The sequence below is a fragment of the Microtus ochrogaster genome, chromosome 2 (genome assembly GCF_000317375.1).
Source record: "Microtus ochrogaster isolate Prairie Vole_2 chromosome 2, MicOch1.0, whole genome shotgun sequence".
NCBI classification, from domain to species: Eukaryota; Metazoa; Chordata; class Mammalia; order Rodentia; family Cricetidae; genus Microtus; species Microtus ochrogaster.
The window spans coordinates 31,087,719-31,111,361 of record NC_022010.1 but is presented as its reverse complement, the minus strand read 5'-3'; the positions used below and the strand labels follow the sequence as shown (position 1 = coordinate 31,111,361).

General features: G+C 46.0%; 1 protein-coding gene across 1 annotated transcript in view; it reads right to left on the bottom strand.

Moving 5' to 3' along the window:
- B3glct (beta 3-glucosyltransferase) overlaps positions 1-23,643 on the bottom strand; it is an 87,457-nt gene that overhangs the window by 42,733 nt on the left and 21,081 nt on the right. The window contains exons 3-4 of the mRNA XM_013350863.2: positions 21,764-21,803; positions 14,641-14,750 (exon numbers count right to left, since the gene is read on the bottom strand). Of these exons, the coding sequence (XP_013206317.1) occupies positions 14,641-14,750; positions 21,764-21,803 (150 nt within the window). The remainder of the gene's footprint in view (positions 1-14,640; positions 14,751-21,763; positions 21,804-23,643) is intronic.

Below are 23,643 nucleotides of genomic sequence, written 5' to 3'. Positions count from 1 at the left end.
GCTAACACGACAGACGGGGAATAAGTGAGTTATTACATGGAAACCCCTTAAGTAACTGTTAATATTATTGTTGTTTGACAGTGTGTTTTGAGCCTCTACTATGCACCAGGGATGCTGGCTTGAATGAGATGAGGATGTCCCTACGTGCTCATGTATGTGCTCATATACACTTGGTCCTCACTTGTTCACAGCACTGTTGACTGTTCAGGGAGATCTAGGAGGTGTGGCCTTGCAGGAGGAAGTATGTTACCACAGGCCAGCTTTAAGGCTTCAAAACCTCTGTACCATTCCCAGGAGTCTGCCTCTCTGTCCCCATCCATCCATCCATCCATCCATCCAGCCAGCCAGCCAGCCAGCCAGCCAGCCCTCTCTCACCCCCCTCTTCTTTTTCTATTTGTCCTTCAAAATACGAGCTCTCAGCTTGCTGCTCCAGCCACCATGCCTGCTGCCTGCAGCCACGCTGTCCTCGCCACCACGGACTCCCTCTGGAATCACATGCCCACATGTTGTAATAGGAGCGGCGGGGCTGCGTCCCCGGCACCCGGCCACCCACATGGCTAGCTCTAGCTTATGCCCCGAAATAATTACACGGAAACTATATTCTTTTAAACACTGCCTGGCCCATTTCTATCTAGCCTCTTCTCGGCTAACTCTCGCACCTGGACTAGCCCATTTCTTATAATCTGTGTAGCCCAAGAGTGATGGAGGAAGGTCATTGGTTGATTAAATAAAGAAGCTGCTTGACCTGATAGGTTAGAACATAGGTGGGAGGAGCAGATGCTGGGAGGAAGAGGAAGTGAGCTCAGAGACTCGACAGCTCTCCTCTTGCGGGGGCAGACGCCTCAGAGAGAGACATGATGCTCCACTCCTGCGGGCAGAGGCGAGAGCTCTGCTCTCTGAGGCATATGCGATGAAGCTCCGACCCAGGATGGACGTAGGCTAGAATCTTCCCGGTAAGCGCACCTTGGGGTGCGACACATATGATTGGAAATGGGTTAGTCCAGGTGCGAGAGTTAGCCGAGAAAAGGGCTAGTGCTAAAGAGTCAAGCAGTGATTAAATGAATACAGTTTGTGTGTTGTTATTTCGGGCATAAGCTAGCCGGGCAGGCAGCGGGGTGCGGCTGGCTAGCCGGAGGCGGCCGGAGTGGCGGGAAGCAGCCCGCTGCGCATATTACTACACAAGAGCTGGCTTACCAGGAATGATCTTAACCTGCGTCTGCCTGGAGTGGGAGAATCATGGCGACTCCCGACTCAGCTTCTTTCTCCCAGCATTCTGTTCTGTTTACTCCACCCACCTAAGGGTGGGCCTATCAAATGGGCCTAGCAGTTTCTTTATTGCTTAACCAATGAAATCAACAGATTGATATATGACACTCCCACATCAACCACACAGTTTCTTTCTTTCCTAAGTTCCTCTGGTTGTGTTGTTTGATCACAGCACCGAAAGGTAACTAACACACCAGGCCTGACAATAAGATTACTATCAAGAGTTGCTAAGAGAACAATGGAGTCTCTTGCCCACTGGGGTCTCACATTCCAGTAAGGGTCAAGCCACTCAGAAACAAATCTACAGGAGAGTAACAAGGACCTGTGCTAGGGCATCGTAGTACCCACATAAAGGGCTGACCTAAGAGACTGCTGTTCAGTGAGGAACACAGAACGACAGCCATGGAGACCTGCTGACGGGTGTGTCTGGCCTGGTTCCACCACAGATGGTACAGGAAATCCCGCACCTCTCAACAGCGGGTTCCTTTCTGCAAAATGTGGGCTGGCTGGGAGTGAAATGCATGCACTCCTGCCTGCAAACAGCAGAACATAGCACACAACAAAGGACCCAGAACAAGAATGTTGGTGATGTATACCCGGAGAAAACCAGTTAGGATTCCAGCAGGGTTCCCAGCTGTCTCCACCCCAGGCCTGGCCCTCTGCACTAATGTCTCGCTGGTCCCTTACATGCCACCTGCTCACACATAAGCCCAGCTCCTCAGCTCAGAGTAGCACATTTTTTTTCTTCTTCATCTACGCATACATCCAATCAAACCTCTCCTCCTGCTTCCATCCACAGGAGCCCAGGAAACTTACAAACTCAAGGCTTGCTTCAAATGCCGTAACTTTGGCATGTCTTTCCAGGTGCGGCCAGACGCGTCCTTGCCTGTGTTCTTAGAGTCTTTCACTTGTATAGAACCATGTAGCAAGTCACCCAGCTGGAGGCACGTATTCCCCTTGGTACAGCAGGTACCCCGCCACAGAGCAGGGTACGATACCCAAAGAAATGCAACCGAGAGACTGCCCTTGCCGACATCACCTCATCATCTGCGTGTGCACACCCACATGTACTGACTCTTAACCTGGTCCTCCTGTCCCCACTGATAGCGACACTGATATTACCTCTCGAGGACAGCGTCCTAAAGCAATCTCAGGGCCCTGACTCCAAACCCTACATGGCAACATCCCACTGACCACGCTGGATCACAGGGCGTCTTGCAGACTACAGTCGTATTTTGCTGGTGCTTTAGCAGATAAAGCTTGCCTGGAGATCAGAATGTAGAGCTAGCCATACTAGTTAGCCATAGAGGCCAGGCAGGGGTGGTGCACACCTTTAATCCCAGCACTCAGGAGACAGAGGCAGACAGGTCTCTGTGAGTTCAGGGTCACCCTGGGCTACACGAAATTGAATCAGTCTAAAAGAGAAACAGAGCCAAGCAGTGGTGGTGCACACCTTTAATCCCAGCACTAGGGAGGTGGAGACAGTAAGTGGATGTGGCTGTGCAGAGAGAGGAATATAAGGGAGGAGGGGGTAGGAGCTCAGCATTCAGTCTGAGGATTTGTAGGGACAGAATCGCCCTTTGGTCTGAAGAGTCAGTAGAGGTAAGAACTAATGGCTGGCTGTTCTGCTTTTCTGATCTTTCAGCACTAACCACTATGGGGTTTTGCTATTAAGGCCAATTAGAATTCATGCTATAGCATATCTGGAAAAATGGGGCATCTGCCCCCTGCTTCCTTCGTGACCTTTCTCAGAAGCCTTGGCAGCCACTTTGACATCGCCTAGAGGTCTCTGAGGGAGTCTCAAGGAGGGACTGTCTGGTTGTCCTATGTCATGCCTGTAAGAGACTGTCTTGACTAATGGTTGACGTGGGAGAACCCAGTCCACTGTGGATGGCACCAGCCCCAGGTGAGCCTGGGCTGTATAAGGAAGCAGACTGAGCAAGAGCCAGAGAGCGAGCCAGCAAGAGTGTTCCTTCCCAGATTCTCCTTCAAGTTCCTGCTTCGGTTCCTGCCTTGACTTCCCTCAGTGATGGACTGGGAAGCAGAAGTCAAAGAAACCCTGTGTCCTCCTAAGTTGATTTTGATCACCATATTTAATCACAACAATAGAAAGCAAATGAGAACAATGGCCAAGTCCCAGGCTTCTCCAGACTCACACAGGGCCAGTATCTAGGACAGTAAATACTTGAGGTACTGGCCATCCAAAAGCAGAGAGTCAACATTAACGAGATGGCTTCTCAACCAGAAGAAGACGTCACTGCTGCTGGGCAACCCCCACCTGGAGTCGCAGGGTTCTATTCCTGGGCTGCACGGAATGCACTAGGTAAAGGCATGTGTGTATACAGATGTTTCTGGGTCGGACATCAAGCAAGATGGCCTGAGATCGATCCCTGGGACCCACACTATGGAAGGAGACTGCCCTCTGAGTCCCATGTGCACACAGCATGGCAGGAATGCATCAGAAACAAAGCACAAAGTAAATAAATACATAATGACATCTTAAAGCATTAAAATGAATAAATGATGCCTTTAAGAATTATAGTTGTGGGACCTCCTAAAACTGAGAAGCTTTTGTAAAGCAAAGGACACTGTCATTAAGACAAAAAGGGATCCTACTGAACGGGAGAAGATATTCACCAACCCCGCATCAGACAAAGGTCTGATCTCCAAAATATATAGAGAACTCAGGAAACTAGACTTTAAAATTCTAATTAACCCAATTAAAAAATGGGGCACTGAACTGAACAGAGAATTCTCAACAGAAGTCCAAATGGCCAAAAGACACTTAAGGTCATGTTCAATTTCCTTAGCGATCGGGGAAATGCAAATCAAAACAATTCTGAGATACCATCTTACACCTGTCAGAATGGCTAAAATCAAAAACACCAATGATAGCCTTTGCTGGAGAGGCTGTGGAGTAAGGGGTACACTCATCCATAGCTTGTGGGAATGCAAACTTGTGCAACTACTTTGGAAATCAGTGTGGCGGTTTCTCAGGAAATTCAGAATCAACCTACCTCAGGATCCAGCAATACCACTCTTGGGAATATACCCAAGAGATGCCCAATCATACTACAAAAGCATTTGTTCAACTATGTTCATAGCAGCATTATTTGTAATAGCCAGAACCTGGAAACAACCTAGATGCCCCTCAATGGAAGAATGGATAAAGAAAGTGTGGAATATATACGCAGTAAAAAACAATGACATCTTGAATTTTGCATGCAAATGGATGGAAATAGAAAATACTATCCTGAGTGAGATAACCCAGACCCAAAAAGATGAATTTGGTATGTACTCACTCATTTGTGGACTCTAGCCATAAACCAAGGTCTTTAAGCCCATAGTCCACAAGCCCAGAGAAGTCAAATAACAAGGTGAACCCAAAGAAAACCATATATAGATCCTCCTGGAAATTGGAAGCAAACAAGATTGCAGGGCAAAAGCTGTGAGCATGGGGGGTGGGGGCAGGGGTGGGGGTGAGTTTGGTGGAAGGGGAGAGGGGGAGAGAGAAGGGAGAAGGGAATGTCTGGCAAGAGCTTGGGGGAGTGGGAGGGTGGAGGTGGAGGAAGGGCGGATATAGGAGCAGGGAAGAAGATACCTACAGTAAGGGATCCATTTTAGGGTTGGCAAGAGACTTGGCTCTAGAGGGGATCCCAGGTGTCCACAGGCTAGATCCTTAGACAGCAGAGGAGAGGGGCCGGAACTGTCCTTGCCCCACTATCACGCTGATGATTATCTCGAATATCACCATAGAATCTTAGTCCGATGACAGATGGAGATAGAGACAGAGACCCTCATCAGAGCAACGGACTGAGCTTCCAAGGTCCAATTGAAGAGCAGAAGGAGGGAGAAGAGGAGCAAGGAAGTCAGGACCGCAAGGGGTTGGTTCACCAACTGAGGCAGTGTGCCTCTTCTAATGGGAGCTCACCAAATACAGCTGGACCGGGTCTGAATGAGCATGTGACCAACCCGGACTCTCTGATTGTGGCTGACAATGGGGGTTGACTGAAAAGCCATTGATAAAGGCACTGGGACTTGTTTTTACGGCATGTTCTGGCTTTTTGGGACCCTAGTCTATATGGATGCACAGCTTCCTAGGCCTGGATGTAGGGGGGAGGGCCTTGAATTTCCCACAGGGCAGGATTCCTGGCCCTCTCTCAAGCAGGGCAGGAGAGGAAGGAAGGAGTGTAGGGGAGTGGGAGGGGATTGGAAGGAGGGAAGGAAGTGTAAATAATTAAATGGAAAAATAAAAATTAGAAAAATTATAGTTGCGAATTTTTAAAAAATATTTTAGTGAATTTATTTTTTAAAAAACTATTTTTCTCCTGGAATATTTTGCCCAGATATTTTCAAAAAATACTTATTAATAATAATATTTATTATATATTTTTCATTGTATATAATATTATTATATTATTGTATGAAATAAATATTTGTTAATATTTATTCATAAACTGAATACTAGACATCCAGAAAATGAAAGGATGGATAATTTCTCATTCAACAGCAGTGTAATAAGTCTTCAGTATAATAAAAAAAAGACCTTATATGACAAATTAACACCCATCAATCTCGACCCAAAAGAAAGGGTCCTGAGTAATGAAGCACCCATCTCAAAAGCCAAGTATAGTGATAGCATCAAAAAGCTGAGCCAAACCAGGCATGGTGGCGCACGCCTTTAATCCCAGCACCAAGAGGCACGGGCAGGTAGTTCTCTGAGTTCAAAGTCAGCCTGGTCTACAAAGTGAGTTCCACACCAGCCATGACTACACAGAAAAGACTGTATCTAAAGGAGAAAAAAAAAAAACAGAAAGAGAAAAAAACTAAGGCAATAAAATCGCACTGCTGATGTTCAACACTAATCTTCGAATGAAGTGCCTCACACTGTCTCCCTGCCAATAAAATAAAGCTCTAAAATTCCAAAGTGTGAGGCCGTCCTTCTCCAGGCTCTCCGAGCCAACCTCTGCCAGCTCACCCGGCTGGTTTTATGGAGCTGGGGTTGTTTTAATCTAATGAGCCAGAGCCCGACTAACACGGCTCCAGAAAACGGCAATTTCCACAACTTTCCGTGAAGAGGCAAAAGGAATAATTTATTGGCAAGGCTGAGGTTCTGCCAGGTTTTAAATAAGCCTTAGAGTATCCCCACAATAAAGGCAGTGAAATTAGAAGCTATATGGGTAGGAGTGGAGCAGGGGAGAGGGCTCTAACAGAGCTGGCACAGACCTGCTGTGGCCCGAAGCAGAATGATCTGCCCGGACCCAATCAAGCATCTCTTGCTTGCAGTGTGTTTTCTCTACTGGTAGATTGCCTGGAGAAAGGAAAGTCTACTTTGTCCACTGTTCAACCATTCTTTAGCCTGTGGCATCATTGTAGGCTTCGTCTCTGCTCCCCCACCCCCCACCTACCCAGTCCTCTTACAATCACTTTCTTCCCTGACCCCCACCTACAGTGACTTTTTCATTACGCTACACATAACGGACATTCTCGTCACAGCGACGCCTGGACAACACACGATGTCAGTAAGCTTCACGTCTCCTTTCCTTTGTTCTTACAGTGAAACAAACCCTTCAGTCCCCGTCATCTTAGGCAGCTACACTTGGTAACTAGATGCCACATTCCGGAAGGTTACCAAAAATGGGGGACTCAGGTGACAGCCTTTTTCTGTGTCCCAACATAGCTGTAACAAACTCGAAAAGGAGCCTCGCACAAGCAATTCCTTTGAGAAGGAATTGTGCTGGGGTAAAGCACCAAAATTCAAATCCTAATTGGCGCCAGATGCTGCGGACCTAATGTGTATTTAAACAGAAGTCCTCTCCGGTCCTGATTTATTGGGAAGGCACCAAAGAAGTGCTTCCCCAGGGCCCTTCCTCACTTAGCTCTGCATGCCTCTTGAGAGAGACAACAATCTTACCATTTCACATCCCTTCTCCAGCTGTAGAGCAGGGAAAGAAAAAAGAGAGAAGTCTGTAGGGGAAATGGCATTCCTTCAGAATCTGCGTCTGTCTCCCTCAAAGTTGGGGACTTGGTATTTCATCGGCCATGGTCCCCACCGCCCTGGCATTCTCCCTCCGTTCTAACCTGAAAGGAACTGATTTTGCCCCCAGCACGTGCCTGCTCCATCCCGCGGATGGCTGTACAAATGCCAGAACCCGCGAGGCAGCCCAGAGGATAGCTTTATGCAAATCCACGTGGTTTCCTCCCAGATCTGCGATCTAAATCCACATCCTTCGGCTGCTTTTCCGTCTGCCACCTAATTTCACAGACTCTCGGCCCTCCATCGGCTCCAGCCCCAAATGCAAAACTGGTACAAACCATCTCACTCTCTATACCGGGCCCTGGCATCACGGTTTCCCCAGGCCCGGGGGTGGGCTAACATCTCCTTTCCATACAGACAGGCAGGCCTAATGAAGCTACAGATGCCCGCTACACAGGTAGAGTAGCATGTGTGCTCTGTACGCCCAATCTCTACCTAATGACATCATGCACAGTAGGAAACAGTTACCACCTGCCTTAAACGAAAGTCAAAAATCAGAATGCCCCTTTTATAAGACTCCTCTGTAACCCTCCACACCAGAGCAACCTACAGCTGCAATCAGCAGTGGGCAAAACCTGGTAGTTCATTGATTAGACCAAAAAAAAAACCCAAAAAAGATGCTAAAAGTTATAAACTTCAGCTGGATGGTGGTAGCCCACGCTTTTAACCCCAGCACTCAGGAGGCAGAGGCAGGTGGATCTCTGTGAGTTCGAGGCCAGTCTCCTCTACAGAGCGAGTTTCAGGACAGCCAGAGCTCCACAAAGAAACCCTGCCTCAAAAAAAACAAAACAAAATAAAAAATATATATATTAGAATGCTGGGCAATGGTGGCGCATGCCTTTAATCCCAGCACTTGGGAGGCAGAGGCAGGCGGATCTCTGTGAGTTCGAGACCAGCCTGGTCTACAGAGCTAGTTCCATTGACAGACTCCAAAGCCACAGAAAAACCCTGTCTCGAAAAACCAAAAAAATAAAATAAAAATAATATATATATATACATATATATATTAGAAATGTCAAAGCGACTATAAACTGCTCGCCATGCTTCAAGCAGGAATACTCTAGAACACGAGGAAAATAGTCTCGTCACTCCAGCAACCAGTAGGAGCACACTACTAAATTTCACAGAGTTAGTGCAGGCGCCTAGTTCTTAGTCACACTGTAATAACGAGAAATGTCTGTGGTTTTAATAAGACCATGTTTCAGCACCTTGAGGCAAAGCCGGCCCAGGTAATGGCCCCGCCTACTCAAAGAGAGCAGCGGGAGGGAGAGTATAATCACAGAGCTGATTCCATTGCTGCGCCTCGATTCTTTGGCAGGCTGCAGAGCAGCGTGCCTGCCACCTGACAGGAATGAGGAATAAACAGCAGTTCTGGGGATCTGCTGCCGTGGGAGGCACAGGTATTTCGAGCTATCAGATAAATATTCAAGTGATAAAAAGCTAACCGCTGATTGTCCCTCCCGGGACGACTTTCAGGAATGATCTCAGAAGGCATTCTGAGACTGGTTATTGTAAGCTGAAGAATTGCTTCATGCTCAGGTCCTGGGAGAGTGCCCCCAACCCGTCCATCACAGCATCCATCACTGTCCCGCACACACTGTGGTCGCCATGGCCCCCTTATCTGCGGCTCTTGCATGTCCCACTTCCCAACCCAGCTGAGGCAGGCTGAGCTGTCAACACGTTCCCAAACGTATGTCAATTCCTTGACACTGTTTTCCAGTTTGATTGCGACTAGGGAGCATTCCTGCTTTGGAAGACGTGGTTTCCTTGCTTGGTTGGTACAGCTCGACAATTAATTCTCAGAAAATGACCTTTCTCAAGTGCTCATAGAGTCCCAAGGCTAAGTATCTCATCACTGTACCCGGCTCCACCCCGAGAGCTGTCTACAGATCCGGTACTAGCTGTCAACTATTTTAAAATCTCCGAAGTGCCATTCATGGAATTAAACCAAAGTTTTAATCCCATATGAGAGATAAAAAGCTGCATAAAGAGGAAAGGATCCAGGACTAAGCATAGCTGCAAATTCTGCAATCTTTTGACTAACAAAAGCCTTGTTAATCCGCATTTGAACCTGCCTAAGGCACATACAGCACACTCCAGTGCTCCTCGGCAAATTAAATCTGAGTATCACAAATCTGTCCTCTCTACATTACCCGGGGATGTAATGTCAGGGTAACAGTAACAATTGATCTTATAATTAGGAGGGGGGATCTCTTTATCACTTTAGATTCTATTTTACTACCACAGAAATTAAACACTGGGGGCCGGGGGTACTTAATGGGCATTACTTAACTACACCTCTTTAAATGTAAAACCAATATCGCCACCTAGTGGCAACCAGTGTCCTAACTCACTGAGGATGTAAATGAAAAGACAATAAAAATTAAATACAAATTTTAAAACTAAAGAGAAGCAAAGAGCTAAAAGAGTCTAACGCTTCAAACAAATGGGTCTGCTTCCAAGATTTAAAAGCTGAGACAAACATCAATGGGAACGTGGTCTCTAATATTGTATTTGGCATGCCAGTAGGTGTGGGGTGGTGGTGGGGGGGTACACACAAGAAAAGAAGAGGTGGGTCCTGCCTTACCCTGTATCTGAACACAGGACAGAGAGACACCAGGACCAGAGGTACCATGAAGAGGCCTTGGCGGGATGCCAGACAGACAGCAGGAACAAAGCATCTACAGATGAAAATCTCCATCACACCGGACTGAAGGCACTAGCCTCAGCAAACACTGACAGCTGTTTTTTCATTTATTTGGATGTAGATGCGTGGTTTTCCTGCCTTGTATCTATGAATCACGTACATGGAGTGTTCACAGAGGCCGGAAGTAGGTGTCAGAACCTCCTGGGAACAGAGTTTCAGGTGGCTGTGAGCCTCCATGTGGGTGGGGAACCAGACCCAGGTCCTCTGGAAGAGCAGTCAGTGCTCTAACCACTGAGACATCTCTCCAGCTCCCAGCCATTCTTCTTGAAAAAAAAAAAGGAGCCTTAAAAACACGAGTAAGCGAAACAAGCTTGTCCCCCCCAAAGGACTATTCCAAGACTCCCCCCACCCCTTCTAGGACAGCCATACCATTCACATTCAGAGGCTAGAAGTTAAATGAAGGTTACTGGGGGCTACAGGAGAGGGGAGCAGGGAGATGTTTAGTGTTCACAGTATTGGTTTTATGGAATAAAGGGTCTCTGGAGATATACTGCCAACAGAAATATACTGAATTGTGCCCTTGGGACGATCATGTGTGGGCTGGAGAGATGACTCGGCCATTAAGTACATTGGCTTCTCTTGCAGAAGACCCGGGTTTGGTTCCCAGCACCCAAATGGGGGCTCACAACCATCTGTAACTCCAGTTTCCAGGGACCTGACACCCTCTTCTGGCCTCTTCATTGTGTGTAAGTGGTGCACAGGCAGACATGTAGACAAAATATTCATACACCTAAAATAAAGTAAATGAATCCTTTTACAATTGCTTTGAAAAGAAAAGAAACATTTATTACAACAAAAAGAACACAACTCAGAGAAGGGAATGAATCTGGGGAAGTCAGAATAACCCAGAGAACCACTTGGTTCTGAGTAATCAAAAGTTAACAGGATTCAACCTGTTCTCTGCTTTCAAAGTCTGTGAGAGAGGAAGATAACTAGGTAACAGGCAATAGCACACACTGGAAAGAATACAATGAGTTTGTACATGATACAGACGCAGGGCCAGCAAGGAGTGACTTACGCTGTGGGTCAGGCTGGTACAGAGAATCCAGGCATGGTGGCACCTGCTTGTAATCACAGGATCACCATACCACCAATGTGTGCACATTTGTGGATTATGTGCACGCCCGTGCAGTTACCCTCTGGGGCCAGAAGATGGCATCAGATCCCCCTGAAGCTGGAGTTGTTTAAAAATGCTTGTTATTCAAGCAGGAGGACCTGACTTCAGGTCCACAGCACCCAAATAAAAGCTGGGCATGTATGGCAGGATGCATCTAAAACCCCAAGGCCAGGAAGAAGGCTGGGAATGAGTGGATTCTGAGGCTAAGGCAGTTAGTTTAGCCTTCTTGGGCCTATTGGATAAGCTCCAGGCCAGTAAGTGATCCTGTCTCAAAAAAGAAAGAAAGGAAAGAAGGGAGGGAAGGAGGGAAGAAAGCAGGGTGGGAGGGAAGCTTGCTTAAGAATTGCACCAAGGTTGTCTACTGGCATACACACATGCACAGGCCCATATGTATATGCATGCACACACATACACACACATACACACACCTACACATATGCACACATATACATACACATATATGATGTGGGATTCCCCTCTATATGCTATGAACATGTTTTATTACCCAATGGTAATAAATAAATAAATAGAAGCTGCTTTGGCTTATGGCAGGGCAAAATCTAACTAGGCAGGAAAACTAAACTGAATGCAGGGAGAAAGAAGGCAGAGTCAGACCAACTGCCCAAGAAGCAAGATGTGAGGCAACAAACCATGAGCCTCGTGGCAAAATTTAAAATAATAGAAATGGGTTAACTTAAGATATAAGAGCTAGCTAGGAATACACTTGAGCCGTTGACCAAACAGTTGTAATTAATAGTTTTGTGTGATTATTCAGGTCTGGGTGGCCAGGAAATGAAAGCACAGTCTCCATTTACATAATATATACAGACATATACATATATACACACACCTATATATACAAACACATATATACACAATCATATACACACATATATACACACAAACACATACACACATGTATACACACCTATATATACATACACATATAAACACAAACATATGCACACATACGTACACACAAACATATATACATACATATACACATACATACTCACTCGCACACACACAGGAACTATTGAAGGTCACCACTGTTTTGCTGGATCCATTCCCTCTCTTTGGAGGAGCTGGGAGTGAAGCTCAGCAGTAGAGCAGGTATGTGTCCCGTGTGCAGGAAGCTAATGCTCAACTCCCAGAAACAAAACGAAACTACTAGAGACAAAAAGGGGCACACATTCTCTATTCCTAATCACAACTACTGGGTCTCGCTTTGGTGGGAACCTCTAGCCACCCTCTCCCAGAGCCTAGAATCAATGTTAAGTATCCAGTAACCAAGACCCCAAAGGAAACAGGCACAGCCACTCCCAAACAGCACTTCCATGTGTGTGTGTGTGTGTGTGTGTGTGTGTGTGTGTGTGTGTGTGTGTGTAATAAAGGAGGAACTTTTACAATTTCTATTGCTTCCCATCAACAAATACCCAGAGGTCTCATCACCACTATGAGCCCAGTCCGAGGAGCACTGCCCTGCTACAAAGTGCCAAGGAGACTGCCAGATGCACATGTGTGCACATACACACATGCATCCACGTACACACACACACATCAGGACATGAAGAGAAAGAACAAAAGGGTGGGGTGAACGTACAGAAGAGAAAATACAGAGTGAATTCAACCACCTAGGCTTGGCTGGCACAGACTAATGTTTGACAGCCACATGATTGACAAGAGCCATAGCACCGTTTAAACAGAGAATGATCACATAAACACATGAAACTGCTTCTACGACGGGGAAAGTAAAGTGTGCCCGTGGTTCCCACGAGAGTAAGCGATCCAGTCTCGGTGTGTCTGAAGTCATCACTAACTACACAAGGTCTCACTGGGGGAGTTCATTCAGGCCATGGTTGCCTGAACCCAAGAGTGATTATTCAGGCCACTAGTGTCCCCTTCTCCCTGTGGTACCCTACACTGCATCTCAGCAGCTTCTCCAGTGCAGCAGAGTGGAGCAGAGCATGATAAGAAGCAAGAGAGAGCACAGATGGGCAGTCTTGAAGGCCAAGGCAACCATGCAGACAGAGGACTTGGAGGGGTGCCTGCACGCATGTATGCATGCATGTGTGTTTCTGGGCTTCTTAAAGAAGAAAATGTCTGCCAGACATGCTGGTACCTGTTTTTAATCCCAGAGTCGGGAGGCAGAAGCATGCAGATTTCTGTGAGTTCAAGACCAGCCTGATCTACATAACAAGTTCCAAGTCAGCCATGGCTACATAGTGAGACCTGTCTCAAAGCAAGAAGAAGGAGAAAAGATAGAAGGAGGAAGAGAAGAAGGAAGAGAGGGAAATGGAGAAGGGAGAAAAAGGGGATGAGGTGGGAGATGGAGGAAGAAGGGAAGGAAGAAGGAGAGGAAGAGGAGGAAGTGGGAAAGGGATAAGGGAAAGAAGAGGAGAGAGAGAAAGAAGAAAGCGTCCGAGACAGGACAGCAGACTTCCTTATCTTCAGTCTCAGCTCCCCAGGGTCAACTGTGGTTGAAAAATACATGAGAAATACCATACATAACTGTCAGCCTTAAAACTGTGTGATATTCTGATACATACAGTAAAATACTGTGCTGTCTCAATACCCTGCCAGACACCTATCAGGCATCCAGCACATCCTCACAGTTTATGCTCACCCACTGGTTGACAGTCAGTCATGTGATACAGAGCTGACTACTGTCATTCAAGTGCCCCCTGGTCCTCGTCCAAAGCATCGTCGGCAATGGGCTGAGAACATACTGTTCTAACCACTCTGCTTTTAGGTACTGCTAATCTCTTATTGTGCTTAGTTTATAAATTAATTTTTCCTTAGGTAATAAAGGGGTGTGTGTGTGCGTGTGTGTGTGTGTGTGTGTGTGTGTGTGTGTGTGTGTGTGTGTAAAACATGGAAAATAGAATAATCTGGGTCCGTCTGTGGCTTCAGATACCCACTAGGAGGCTTGAACTGTGTCCTCATCAAACAAAGGAAATGACCTACAAGAAGGTAGAGTTTGTTCAAAACACCTACATTATTCAGAAGAACCTGAGATTCAGTTCACACTTCTTTTAAATGTCATTAAAAAGGAGCTGCGTGTGTATATTTTTCTCTCCATAATCCTGGGGTATTACACTATAAATCAGATCAAAGGTTCAATTAATAGCATCCAATTAAAAAACCACAGAGGAAGAGACTCATAGAGGGAGTGCTACAGTAAGATTAATGAAAATGTTATTTCTACATGAAAATTGCCTTAGAACTTATTGTCAAAAGTTTGCATGTTAATTATCTCTATTTCTTTAAAAAAAAATGCTATTTCTTCCATGACAAAGCCATGGTAGTCCTATAGAATTACAGAACTCTTGTAATTAAGTATATGCATACCATGAGAGAACATTTTCAGCAATATTCAACATGAAATTAGTACAATGAGTCCAAAGGGTTGTTCTCATCTAAATAAAATTGATTTTCTACAGATTCAGGAAAACATAACTATCTCAATGCATACATAATGACCCCTACATACCCCGGATCTTCTCTGCATACCTGTGTCAGATTTGCAGCCTGCTTTAAGATGCTCCTTTTCAGCTCTTCTGCTCTCTTGGCGTGAAAAGAATTACTTTGACTCTGGATGACAAACACAATTTCTTTTAAATCTAAAACAAACAAACAAAAAGTTCGCAAGTTATTTTTTTTTCAACCTTGATTAAAATGAACTTGAATGTAAGTGTAAGAGTGCAGTTTTAAAGCAAGCATACAAGCAATCAACTCTGATGGGAAAATTCTACACTTTTTAAATTTTTACATGTAGAGGTGTTTTGCCTGCATGTGTGTATGTGCACCACGTGCATGCAGTGCCCATAGAGGCCAGAAGGGGGCGTCAGATACCCTGAAACTGGAATTACAGCAGCTATGAGCTGCCCCGTGGGTGCTGGGAACTGAACCCAGGTCTTCTGCAAGGGCAGCCAGTGAGTCATTCCCCCAGTCCTGGAAATCTTTCATTTATATAACTCTAGAACCAAAATCTCCTCCGCTTTTAAAGCAACGTCCAAAACTTCCTTCCTAGAAGTGTCAAACAAACAAGCTCACTGCATTAGATGGAGCCTTGGGGAACAGACGACAACTCTGGATCTGCAAAACAAACCTGCCACACCACCCAGGGACCTTCCAATGGTCCCAACATAACCCTACACTGTGCTATGGTGTGAACTGTGTCCCCTCCAAAAGGCACGTTCTGAGTTCTATACTTCACAAGATGATCCCGTTTGGCGCTGGGTGTTCAAGAGTCATCAGGCCAAACTGAGGCTCCTTACCCGGTATGACTCTGTCCTTACAGAGGAGGGGAAAGGAACACTCACACCACAGGGGAAAGATGGTGTGAAAACACAGGCATGGTTATCTGTAAGCCAAGAAAGGACCACAGCCCTCGGGAGCCAACCATGCAGACAGCTTCACTGTGGATTTTAGCCTCCAAAATTCTGAGATAACAAAAGACGGACACAGGCAAATTTATAGAAAGCAGAAGTTTCCTTTGGCTCAAGTTTTGGTGGTGCTCACTTGGCCTTGATTTTGAAACCGCAACACGGTGTGTCGGTGTGTCGTGGAAGGGAATGTGGGGTGTGTGGTGCCCGTTGGGATTCAAATTTGGAATGTCCCTCCCAGGCTCATTCTGAAAGCTTGGGCCCACCTGCCACTGCTACTATGAGAGGCTGTGGAACCTTCATGACCATGTGGAGCCTCCTGCAGAAGTAGGTCACTAGGCAGTTAGCCCCATCCCTGGTTCCTGGCTCACATTCTGCTTCCAGATTGGCTGTGACCTGCACAGTCCCAGTACTACAGACTTCCCCACTGACTGAAACGCTCTGAAATCGGGAGCCCAGATAAACCTTCCCTCCTATAAGCCATCTCTGCCAGGGACTGTGGTCACAGGGGCACAAGAGCAACAAACACTGGGCCTATTTACCTCACTGAAGCCCAGGAAACAAAAGCCAGGATCCCAATGTCCCCTTCAAGGACCTTGCCCAGTCCCCTAGCTTCTCCCCTCTTCAATGTGTCACAATTCCAGGTGGTGCTGTGGGCTGGCGACCAAGCCTTCAACATACAGCTTTTGCGAGAACACGTCATATTTAAACTACAGCAACCTTGGCAAACTAATACGCAATATGCAAGAATGTTCCAGGCGGCCTTTTACTGTGATACTTAAAAGTGGCGGTCTACATCCCGTGAGGCCACAAGGATTTTTTTTTTAATTTATTTATTTATTAAGGATTTCTGCCTCCTCCCCGCCACCGCCTCCCATTTCCCTCCCCCTCCCCTGATCAAGTCCCGCTCCCTCATCAGCTGGAAGAGCAATCAGGGTTCCCTGACCTGTGGGAAGTCCAAGGACCGCCCACCTCCATCCAGGTTTAGTAAGTTGAGCATCCAAACTGCCTAGGCTCCCCCAAAGCCAGTATGTGCAGTAGGATCAAAAACCCATTGCCATTGTTCTTGAGTTCTCAGTAGTCCTCATTGTCTGCTATGTAAGTCCGGTTTTATCCCATGCTTTTTCAGACCCAGGCTAGCTGGTCTTGGTGAATTCCCGAAAGATCATCCCCATTGTCTCAGTGTGTGGGTGTACCCCTCGCGGTCCTGAGTTCCTTGCTCGTGCTCCCCCTCCTTCTGCTCCTGATTTGGACCTTGAGATTTCTGTCCGGTGCTCCAATGTGGGTCTCTGTCTCCTTTCATCGCCTGATGAAGGTTAATATTCAGGAGGATACCTATATGTTTTTCTTTGGGTTCACCTTCTTATTTAGTTTCTCTAATATTGCGAATTAGAGGCTCAATGTCCTTTATTTATGGCTAGAAACCAAATATGAGTGGTGGCGCACGCCTTTAATCCCAGCACTTGGGAGGCAGAGGTAGGCGGATCTCTGTGAGTTCGAGACCAGCCTGGTCTACAGAGCTAGTTCCAGGACAGGCTCCAAGCCACAGAGAAACCCTGTCTCGAAAAACAAAAAAAAAAAAAAAAAAAGAAAAGAAAGAAAACCAACAACAACAACAAAAAAAAGATTTTAGAGGCCACAAGGATTTACAAATAATCAAGGCAATAATCTCTACCCTCAATCGCAAGGCACCTAGCCAAGATTGGGTGCTATCTCCAGGAAACCAGCCATGACCATCCCACAGAATCAGGCTGGTAGCAAGCAGCGCACAGAGTGCACGGCGCATGGCACACGGCACACTGAGCACGGTGCACACACGGCACGCTGACGGCACACGCCATGCTGACGGCACACGCCATGCTGACGGCAGGACTTGCCTCAGTACGCTCAGCTTTACAACAGTGAGCAGGGAGCAAGCCTCCAACTATCTCGGGAAAACCCCCAAGACCAATGGGGCTGCTCAGGTCACGTGTCACGGAGGCGGATAAGACCGCCTCAGATTCTGAACTTACAATGAAATAAACAGAGTCGAGACAACAGTGCCAGGGTACAGCAAGATGTCACTTGTGGCCTTCAGCCTGGTTTATGGCAAATCGACATGAGGGCCTTCCTCCCACCAGAAGCCTCCATCTTCGACATTTCAGCTCAGGGATGCTAATTGGACTTTAATTGTATTCTATTATGTTTTATTGTTCCATTTGGTTCTGGAGTTCCATTCATTTTTTTTTTGTCTAAATAGTCACGCAACTGATAGTTCCACAGTGAGCCATCTAGGGCCTAAAAATAACCAGAAATGCTCTTTGGCTAAATAAAACTCAATAAAAATTTTAAAAGGAAATTCTGGGCAACCTACTGAATACAGCCAACCTCATTTCCCGGTCGGTATGAACGGGAACAGTCCATGGATATACTCTATTTTAAGCTGGCTTCCTGGCTCCATACACTGAGCACGGGGTAGAGCTTAAGGGGCGTCTCCCATCTCAGGCAAACACTACCTGTGAGCGGCTCCCCCTGAAGCATTGAATATAAACCAGTGCTTCTCAACCTCCCTGACGCCGCGACCCTTAGTCCATGCTGTGCTGAGTCCCAACCATAAAATTACCTCTTTGCCACTTTATAATTGTAATTTGCTGCTGTTATGAATTGCAATGTAATTATCTAATATGAAGGGTATCTGCTATGAGATCCCTGTGAAAGGGTCATTTGCCCCTGAGGGGTTGTGACCCACAGGTTGAGAATCACTGATAGAAACCAACATCACAAAGCCAAGTTGTAAAGGTGGCTTTTGTTAAACATGAAATAGAGGCTAGAGATGGCTCAGCGGTTAAGAGCACTTATTACTCTTGCACAGCTAGGGTTTAGTTCTCAGCACCCACACAGAAGCTCAAAAATATCTGTAACTCTAGTTGTGAGGGATTTGGCCCCTAAACATACATGGTAAACAAATATACAGGCAGGCAAAACATTCATTAACATAAAATAAATACTTTAAAAATACTAAAACAGGGAATGGAATAAATAAGCTTAGGGGATTGATATGCTTTCAAATTTTAACTAAATTGAAGATGTCTTCTTCTCTTTTTGTTTTTGTTGTTGTTTTTCAAGACGAAGTTTCTCTGTAGCTGTGGTGCCTATCCTGGAACTAACTCTTGTAGCCCAGGCTGGCCTTAAACTCAGAACTCCACCTGCCTCTGCCTCCCAAGTGCTGGGATTAAAAGAGTATGCCATCACTTCCTGTAAAGATGTATTTTTCTTAGTGACCCAGAATCCCACCCTTCTAGTCACCCTTAAGAAAGCACATGGAAAGAAAAAAATGGAAGCCACCAGACTATTCACCAGCAATATAAACAAATCAGAATACTATACAGCAATAAAAATTGATTAGCATGGTTTAATTAACTACGACTAATTAATTAAAACAGTAGCTAAGACAACATGTCTAAATCAAGATTCTCTAGATAAATCTCATAGGTAGAATGCTGTAATACTGACAAGACACAAAAAGAGAAGGAAAAAACTGTATAAATCAGTAATTTACAAAACATAAGCAGAAATATCCATCGAGTAGATAATATTGCTCTGATTTATTCCGTTACTGTGATAAACACCACGACTAAAGACAGCCTACAGAGAAAAGGGTCGATTTGGATGACAGGTTACAGACCAGCGTCCAGAGAAGCCAAGGCAGGAACTCAAGGCAGGAGCCTGAAGCAGGAACTGACGGAGAGACCACGGAGGGATGCTGCTTAGTGGCTTGCTCTCCCTGGCTTGCTCAAGCTGGTTTCTTATACAGTCCAGGTCCACCTGCCTAAGTATGGCACTGCCCACAGTGGGCAAGGCATTTCTCCATTCGTTAGTAGTCAAGAAAAAGCCCCGCAGATGTGCCCATGAGCCCAGCTGATGAAGGCAATTCTTCAACTGATGTTTATTCTCTCTAGACATCTCTAGTTTGTGCAAAGTTTACAATAAAAACTACCCAGTATTGTGGAGGCCCAAAAATATGAGCCTATGTCCACCTTGTTGAAGGTCAAAGAGTTTGGGGTTGTTCAAAATTGTTAACAACAACCAGGGCTACACATCCTGACCCAGGATGTGGTCACTTGGTTCTTCTGACATTAAGATGGCACACACAGGTAGATCCACTCCACCCTGACAGATGGTCAGGATATGTGTACTTCTGCTCCTTCTTTTGTTAACAGGAAGTTTAACCTGGCTGCCTTCAGTGTCTAGTGTGGCTTCACTGCCTTAACAACAGAATGCTAATGACTTGATGTCTCAAAGTGTTGAAGTAATTAACTGTTCGAGTTGTCCTTTGTATCATGTTAAAGAAGTCTTTTGTTGCCCTCTTCTCCCTTTGGTACAGGAGTATAAAAGTATAAGGAAAATTAAACACAGGCAACTTTGGTATTCACTGGAATGCCCTCCCAATACTGTCCTATGTTTCTGTCTTATTATTTTTACTCGCATTTTCATATTCTTTACTGATTTTTCTGATCCCCATACCCCTACCCTGGCAAGTGATATTTTGTCAAGGCTGGTCCCCAACACAGTATACACACTATGCCTATGTCCCTTAAAAGTGTTAAAGCTTCCATGAGCAATAAACATAACTCGTGATATGTACGCTCAGTAATGTTTTACTTCTTAACCTGGGCTGTGGATACACAGGCGTTCTTTGCGTTAACCCTTATAGCATCTCCTAAATCCAGATCATTTCCTAATGAACTCGTTATTGCAGGAATCCACCTGTTAAAAGGCTAATCCTCTGCTCACCATAGCAAGCAAGACCTGCTGCCTCTGCCAGTGCAGCAAAGCTCCCATTGATCTTCTCACTAAGACAACAGATCCTCAACGCAGGGAAGAGACTACTGGAGGAAAACAAAAGTAAACTCTTCCCCTCTCAGGCATCTTCATTGTGTTAGTCATGTTCGCCCCTTGCTTCTTCACATAGCTGGGATCATACTGGCCCTTCCTTTTCTGTGCACTACAATCATGTAGGCTACACACTCCATCTGCAGACATCATCAGTAACCCGCTCAGAGGCAGTGTGGATGCATCAGAGCCCAGTCCAGTGCCAGGACCTGGTAACACCAAACTGGATAGAGAGTCAGAGGTGACCATGGGGTGATGTGGGAACAGAGAAGGCAGTGGGGCTGCTCACAGAGGATCTGCTGGATTTTTTTTGGAAGGGCTGCAGCTTTCAACACTAGATCACGGTATACCCCTATATACAGTAGTGGAGGAAGAAGTGGGGTTACCCTAGAGCCCACAGTCGACCCTATCTCTGTAGCTTCCCCATAGAAGAAACATTCTGTAAAAAGACATATAGCGCCCAGGCTAAGATGCTTAGACTATGGACTAACTGCCTTCAAAGTGTAAATGGTACCAGGAGTCAAATAAAACCTGAGGCATCATGGCCTTTCCACAGAGGGGACTATAGGACCTGTCCTGGGGACAGGATCTGTTGGGTGGAGTTATCTGGGTCTGGGTGGTAGAGCTGAGGGGAGAATATTGAATGGCAGATTACTTACGTGCTCCTTGGTTCCAACCCACTCCAGAGAAGAACCAGATTAATCTAGTTTTCGGCAGCAAAGAGTGCACAGGACTGACAAACCTATCTTAAAGGCTGGCCGTGCCTACCACAAGTACAAGGCCAAAAGGAACTTCTGGCCACAAGTACGGGATGTGGCCATGAATCCTGTGGCGCAGCCCTCAGAGGTGTGAACCGCCAGCACATTGGCAAACCCTCCACTATCCAAAGAGAGTGGGGCAAAGTGCTGGGGGCAAAGTGGGTCTTGTGGCTGCTGGCCCGGCTGGATGACGACATGGAACCAAAACTGTACGGGAGAAGGGGAACTAGAGCTCAGAGCTAATAAAGTATGGCCTCTGGCTAATAAAAAAAAAATCTTCCTTAGAGATGATTCAGAGGATTAAGGGCGGGCTGAGCAAGTACAGGGCTTGAGTCTGGATCCCCAGAACCCACTTAAAAATGAGACTCATTAGGCAGAGACAGAAAAGCCGGGGCAAGATAGCCACAGGCTTACCAAATCGGTGGAGCTACCAGTTCAGGGAGAGACCCCGTTCCGGTACACAAAAAGGAGAGCAAATGAGAAAGACACGAGATGGCCTCCATCACATGCACACACACATACATGTACATACACACGTGCACCCATACACATGCAAATATACATATGCACACTTGCCATACCACACGGATGTAAAAGGAACAAAAGTTCATCACTTACCTATGTCATGCTTCCTTGATAGAATGCTCTGCTCTGAATCCTGTGTTTAAAATGAAAGAGGCAAAGATGAATTCCATCATTCAAGTGAACTAGCAACACAGTGAATAAAGATGAATAATATGGATTAACATGTGGTGACAAGACTTGAGGATGGAGCTAAATGCTTCCCTATAGTAAGGAGGCTAGGTCGAAAGGGGGCAAAGCAGGAACCATGAGCACCTGCATTGCTCTAGAATCTGCAACAAGGTTGTGCCTTTGATTGCTTTCTCTTTATTTTATGTGTGAGTGCTTGCACGTAGGTATGTGCACCGTGTGTGTGCAGTACCCACTGTGCCCAGCAGAGGGCATGAGATCCCCTAGAATTGAATTACAGATGTTCATGAGCTACTATGCAAGTGCTGAGAATCAAAGCCAGATTCTCTGCAAGAGCAGCCAGTGCTCTTAGCCCCTGAGCCACCTCTTCAGCATGAGTTGTGTCCTTTGCATGTGATTTTAGGCAAGTCATTTATTTGGATTAAAAAACTTATTCCTCCTGTATAAAATTACATTTTGTGAAAAGTTGATTCTAAAGACCTTGTCAACTCTAAAATGCTTTATGAATACCAGACGTAGTCCAGATGCTGGAAGGACTCGCCTCAGGATGGAAAGGGCTCCCAGCTATTATCTTTTTTTTTAATGGGTGCTGAGAATTGAACCCAGGTCTTCTGGAAGAGCAGCCAGTGCTCTTAGCCCCTGAGCCATCTCTCCAGCCCTCCAGCTATCATCTTTATCTGTGGAGCTCAGACATCAGTATGGAGATTGGAATGAGAATGGTTGCCATAGGCTCACATATTTGAAAGCTTGGCCCCCAGTTGGTGGAACTGCTGGGAAGATCACGAGAGGTGGCCTTGTTGGATGGCCTTGCAGGTTTCAAAAATCTTCCTATGTCTCTCTGACTCATGCTTGTGGACCAGATGTGAGCTCATAGCTACCACCCCACTACCATGCCAGCCTGGCTGCGGCTATGCTCGCCACCACGATGGTCACAGACTATGGAACTGTGAGCTCCAAATAAAATGCTTTCCTTCATAAGCTGCCTTGAACATGGTGTTTTGTCATCACATAGAAAAGTATCTAAGATACAATGTCATAAAGAATCTTAATACATGGGGCTGGAGATGACTCAGTGGTTAGGCACACTGATTCTTCTTCCAGAAGACCCAGGTTCAATTCCCAGCACCCACATGGCAGCTCACAGCTGTCTGTAACGCCAGCTCACACAGACATACTTCCAGGCAAAATACCAATGCACATTGAATAAAAATAGTCATCTTTAAAAGACCATTAACATGTCTTTCTTGTCTGAGAAGCACCCCTAAGGTCCCTAAAGAGCCTTGGAGGACAGATGGCAACTGCTACAGCTTGAATATGTCTCTCAAAACGTGTTGAAAATGACATCCCAAGCCAGGCGTGGTGGCACACAAACTTCAGATCCAGCACTAGGGAGGCAGAGGCAGACAGATCTCTGAATTCAAAGACAGCCTGGTTTACAGACTGAGTTCCAGGACAGCTAGGGCTATACAGAGAAACCCTGTCTCAGGAAGGAGAAAAAGAAAAAGCCATCCCCAAGTCTAGAGAGGTGATTCACTTAATAAGAGAATTTGATGTTCTTGCAGAGGACCCAGGTTCAGTTCCCAGTACCCACATGGCAGCTCACAACTATCTGTTCAGTCCAGTTTCAAGGGACTTGATGTCCTCTTCTGGACATCATGGGCACTGCCACCACACACCACACATACATACAGACAACATTCATACACATGAATGAAAGAAGGAAAGAAAGAAAGAGAGGGGGAGGCAGAAAAGGAGGGGAGGGAGGGAAAGGGAGAGGAGGGGAAGAG